Source organism: Pelophylax lessonae, assembly GCF_965119305.1.
Source record: "Pelophylax lessonae genome assembly, chromosome: 2".
NCBI lineage: Eukaryota > Metazoa > Chordata > Amphibia > Anura > Ranidae > Pelophylax > Pelophylax lessonae.
Window position 1 is genome coordinate 681,493,216 of NC_138769.1, and position 6,000 is coordinate 681,499,215.

At 40.0% G+C, this 6,000-nt stretch overlaps 1 protein-coding gene across 2 annotated transcripts in view; it reads right to left on the reverse strand.

Annotated features, from left to right (window-relative positions):
* The window catches only part of AMOTL1 (angiomotin like 1), a 233,162-nt gene extending 229,204 nt beyond the window's left edge, over positions 1 to 3,958 (reverse strand). For both annotated transcript variants that reach the window (XM_082244557.1, XM_082244556.1), the window contains exon 1: positions 3,865 to 3,958. In XM_082244557.1, the coding sequence (XP_082100683.1) occupies positions 3,865 to 3,943 (79 nt within the window). In that variant the 5' untranslated portion in view covers positions 3,944 to 3,958. The remainder of the gene's footprint in view (positions 1 to 3,864) is intronic.
* Between the last annotated feature and the right edge of the window lie 2,042 nt (positions 3,959 to 6,000).

Genomic DNA, 6,000 nt, shown 5'->3' on the forward strand with positions numbered 1-6,000 from the left:
GGTCTTGTGTAATATTCTAATTTTCTGAGATATTGAATTTTGGGTTTTCAGTACCTGTAAGCCATAATCATCAAAACTAAAAGAAAGAAATACTTGAAGTATATCACTCTGTGTGTAACGGATTATGAGTTTCCCTATTTTAATTGAATTGCTGAAAAAAATCAACCTTTTGATGATATTCTAATTTTATGAGATGCACCTTAATAGGCAGATACATTATACTGAATATATATTTATATATAGCGCAACAGACCGCTTACATACCGCTCCGTTCGGCATCCACTCAATACTGCTCTGTCTTTCACCCGCTCCATCTCCCACCCACCCGATACCGATCCATCTCTCACCCACTTGCTGTAAGTGACACCCGGGGATACCTCTCCGCCTGGCATACGATGACAATCTTGGAGGTCACTCTAAAGGGAAGAGTAGGCACTATAAAGGGAACCTTGGGGTTTATTTACTAAAACTGGAGAGCACAAAATCTGGTGCAGTGTTTTGGCCTGGTGACTGGTCCCTCAAATATGAGGTCACAGGCTCCACCATACCCAAAAGTACAAGGTATTTCCTTAACGCTCCAAAGGAGGACCAGGGGGGTGGAACAGCAGCAAAAGTGAATATAAATTGGTCAGGGTGTGGTTAGTAGGGATCGTCCGATATCGGTTTTTCGATACCGATATTTTGGCAATCACATATCGATATGTGCCGATATGGGCCGATATTTTGTACATCCTATGTCAGGGTCTGAGACTAGTCTTCTCCTCCTCCAACCATTAGGTGGTGATGCTCATGCAAGGGTAAAATGTCGTTACATAGCATAATTCCGTTTACAAAAGTTATTGAATATGCCACTCACATATGTACAAATTAAAGATATAAGCAATTCCACATTAGTAGATCTGCTGGCAGATCGGTATCTCTCACCCACTTGCCGTAAGTGATACCCGGGTGATACCGTTCCATTCGGCATCCACTCAATACTGCTCTGTCTCTCACCCGCTCCATCTCCCACCCACCCGATACCGATCCATCTCTCACCCACTTGCCGTAAGTGACATCCGGGGATACCTCTCCGTCCGGCATACGATGACAATCTCTGAGGTCACATGGTCATGCTGGGCGTGACCACGCACGTGACCTCCAAGATCGTATGCCGGATGGAGCGGTATCACCCGGGTATCACTTACGGAAAGTGGGTGAGAGATACCGTTTTGCCAGCAGATCTGCTAATGTGGAATTGTTTATATCTTTAATTTGTACATATGTGAGTGGCATATTCAATAACATTTGTAAACGGAATTATTCTATGTGACATAATTTTACCCTTACATGAGCAATATTTGGAATATCAGCCAGTTCCGGGGGCCGATACAGATACATCGACAAAAGTCAATATCGGCCCTCGGTATATCGGCCTTGCCGATAATCGGTCGTTCCCTAGTGGTAAGCTTTCAAAAGACTTTCTCAATCTGAATGGACAAAATGATCGGTTATCTTTAATCCCTTGCTGCTGCCTGTACAGGGTCTCTAATTCCTTGTCGAGGTCTCACTGAAATGGGTCTTCTTCTTTCGGGGCTGTATATATGCACACGTGTTTGTGCTGGAAAAGCGCTGCACAGAGAGCTCCCAGGGTATGTCTTGCATTTTGAATGGCATTAATTGCATTACAACTTCTTAAAAAAGTGCAATAAACCCAGTAAATTATTTTTCATTTGAAATCACTAGCATAAAATTTGTGGTTGATTTGGTCAGCAGGACTATTTAAATATAAAAGTTCCAAAGTGTCCAAATGATTTATGTTTTGTGCTGATGGAGGCAATAAGTTATACTGAGAACTAACAGGGTACCCAAGAGGGACAACCTTTCTGCCTCCACCCCCTTCCCCTGTACAGTATTGTTTAACACTTATATTCATTGCTTAATGCTGTAACTGTCATAGCACAGTCTGCTGACACAGCACTACCTGGCTGGAAAAGATGCTTCTCTCAGGTCTTAGTCTTGGCTGGCAGTCTACAACACATATTCCACCCTGCTTCATGTAATGGCGCTGAGGGGATGCAGAACACCTCTTGTATTGTTTGCATACACTTTAAAATAGCTTCAGCATTCTCCTTTGTGTGAAGCTGCAACTTGAAGACTGAAAAATTCCCATTATTATGTACTCCGACTACCACTTTGTGATATTTCTTGGTTGAATAGAGGCAATACTCTCACCCTGTCACACATAAAATGGGCGATGAGCCATGTAGGAATAGGCCAGAGGTCACATAACCCTTCAACTGCAGGTTTTTATAAAACACAATACCACGTCTGCTGTACATATAATATTTATTGTCTTTTTAACATTTCTGAAAGGTCCAGAGGTTTGGTAAAAGGGTGTGTTTTTCTTCAAGGTTTTGGCACTAAAAAGTGACGTTTACTATAACAGAAAGTTGGAAGTTATACATTGATGCAGGGATCCCAGTGTCATTTAGGAGAATTATTTTAAATTTAGTATTGAAGTGATGTTAAGAATTTGGGGGCTTGGCTACAGATGGTTGACTGAGAGGGTAAATGGAATAGCCATTTTATTTATCAAACATTTATTTCTGATTAAGCAGATATCTTGGATGTATATTTTGTTAGAAGTCATATTGTGTAACAGCTGTATTGCTTGTGGTGAAATGCCTAATACACCTCTTGGGCAGATTGTTATCTCAGCCTTTGAAGACCTGTTCCTCCAAAGAGCCACTGGAAGTAACAAGCCTATGTGAATGACCATCCGCATCTCAATGAGCTTCACCAGAGACACAGATGTGACTTCAAACAAAGTTTAGATAGCTAGGTGCAACCCACTTCAGAACATATACATTGCATTAGAAGTCCTTAGTGAGTTAGAGTGCCTTCAGGTTTCTTCAGGGGTGCCTTGGAAACATTCCTAAAAATTGCCCCACAATTGAATATAAGCTGGTGGCTGGAAGGTTGTAATGGTGCACAATGAAAACCATCCACCATCTACCCGCCAACAACCAATGACATCATTGGTTAATAGGGAAAACATCAGGCGCTTTCACAGAATCCTTGTTAGCCCCTTTCCATCAGCACTGGGGTCGGTTTAGCTGATTGAGGGGGAGAAACTGAAGGAGAAGAGAAACATTGGAATACTAGTCAGTACGAGTGTAGCGTATTTGGTTTGGAAGAAAAAAATCACCTCTAACAGTGGGTGAACTACATTTTTGGATGTTGTTGCGTTATGTTACACCAGCCTTTTTCAACTTCTTCAACACAGAGGAACCCTTGAAATATCTTCCCGGTCTCAGGGAACCCTACTAAAAATTACTGTATAACTCATGATACATTAGTGTGATGGTCAGTGAGAAGAATTACCTCTTTACAGATAGCTAAAAAGATCAATGGTGTCAGTGGGAAGTTATTTGAGAGGCAAAAATTGCCCTTTGCTCAAGGAAACCCAAGCAACCTTTGGAAGAACCCTAGTATTCCACGGAACCCTCATTGAGAAACCCTGTGTTAAACTATTAGTTTCGTTTTTTTATATTTTAGAATGGGGTGCCTCAAGATTGTGCAGAATTTTAAAGTATGCCTTGACTGAAAAAAGTTTGAAAAGCACTGAGTTAGAGCAATACATTTGAAACACAATGTATTGTGCTACTCTCCCTGCATGTAGGTCTAACTACATGCTTGTATAAAAATACATCTACTTTTTAATCTGTCTTCAGCAGTCAAAATGTTACTGAAACCCATAAATTCTGGGGTTTTCCTGACATTGACTATTTTTGTGTACTTCAGATTTTGAGGCCTTGAGGTGCTGTTGTCAATAACTCCTAAGAAAAATGGTTTAGACTTGTAATACTGAGTATAGCACACCTCTTCTTGAGCCGACATGGTGGACCGTTCCTATATGAGGTAATCTACCCATCTCGTCTTGGAGCCATCTTTCTTCCATGATCTCACAGCAGTCCACTCAGCGTAACAAGCCTTGAATAGGAAACCTATGAACTAGTAAAAAAAAAAAAAATGATACAATTATGTCGGACCTCAAAAATTATAGATGCACCACATTTCCTAACACATTTCATTTAAAGCAGATGTAAACCAAGGACTTTAAAACATTACATAGGTAAAGAGGAGACATTTCACACGACAAACAGGTTTGGACCTTTTTTTCACAATATTTTGACTGGTCAATGGGTGGTGATAGTCTTCTGGTGAAATCACTCTTTCCTTCTCCTTTGTGTTGAACAGGCTTGCAGGCAAGATGTGTCTGCATGCCAGTCTGAAGCCAAAACGCAGGAGCCATGCCACCGCTGCATTCTAAGGCAGCAGATAAGTGTTGTCACCCTAGCAAAGAAGTGCCAGGGTTTAAAGTGTACATAGCTTAATTCTTTAAATTTGCAAGAGAAAAACTAAAAATTAAGCAGCAAAATAGGTTACAGGATACATGTACAGTCATATCAAAAGCATGTTTTTTAGGGTTTACATAAAAATTTACAAATTTTAACCAGTTACTGACCACCCCATAGCTAATTTACTGCTACGGGATGGCTCTTCTGTGCAGAATCACACACACACATACATATACATATATATATATATATCTATATATATATATATATATGAGCACCAAAGCAAGAGGGGGCACTTCTCCATTGACCACCAATGTAAGGGGACATTTCTCCACTGAGCACCAATTCAAGAGGGGGCACTTCTCCATTGACCACCAATGTAAGGGGACATTTCTCCACTCAGCAACAATGCAAGAGGGGGCACTTCTCCATTGACCACTAATGTAAGGGCAAAAAAGAGAAAGGTGGCACCTCCAGCAATGAGGAAAACGAAAAGTTTATTGAAGAATCATAGGTCCAACACCCGACATACAGGACTACACACTACTCAGCAGACGCGTTTCACACGAAGTGCTTAATCATTGCTGACTATCATTAGGTGTGAGAGCTCTCTTATGGACCGGGGTCAGTTCGTGGATTAAATTCCAGACCAATCAGTATGGTCAAAAAAACCCCAAACAGATCCATTAAGGAAACCACTCACACCTGTGCATGACACCAACATATACATGCCTAAAAAAAAGTTCAATACAGATAGACAAACAAATAAGTTCATATAAATGTTGTAAAAATAGGCAGAACGTATATGTATATGTGTCAATTTGGTGTACATGTCATTTGAAAAAATAGTGAGAAAAAGAATGAAACATTAAAAAATAAAAAGTAGAAAAACCATGTATCCCAAGAAAATTTTTTTTTTTTGTGCATAACAAATGCATATAAAATATGCATATAAAAACACACATAGACCAACTGAACACAACACATATTGTGATATTTAAAGAGACAACACATCATAAAAATATATATATGTAAATGCAGAACGAAAGCCTTGGTTCATCATCAAAAAATACTAAATATATTATGAATATGATGGTACTAAATACTGTTTATAAAAAGAACCAAAAACTATACCTGTAAATGCAAGAATCTGTTGTTAGTTGCACATACAATCATTAAATAGGAAATATGAAAGGTTAGATCAGCCTTTTTCAACCAGGGTGCCCAGGCACCCTGGGGTGCCTTGAGGCTTCTTCAGGGGTGCCTTGGCAAAATGCCCCACAATTGTATACAAGCCAGCAGGGGGGTGAAGCCTGCCTTTTAGTTACAAAAAGCCACAAGTTTTTATTGTGCACCGTTATGACCTTCCAGCCGCTAGCGTCCTAACAACAATTATGTCATCAGTTGATAAGGAGGATGTTTGTTGTCTGCACAGCATCCTTGTTTGACCTTCCTGTGCCCCTCTCTGTCAGCACTGGGGGGTCACATTAGCTGAGTAATGTAGAAAAACTGAGGGAGAAGAGAAACACTGAAATACTAGTCATTACCCTTGTGCAAAAGTGTTTTTGGATTTTGAAGAATAAATCACCTGTAACATTGGGTGTCCTAAGTGTGTGGATGTTGATGTATTATGTAAAACTATTAGAATAGTTTTTTT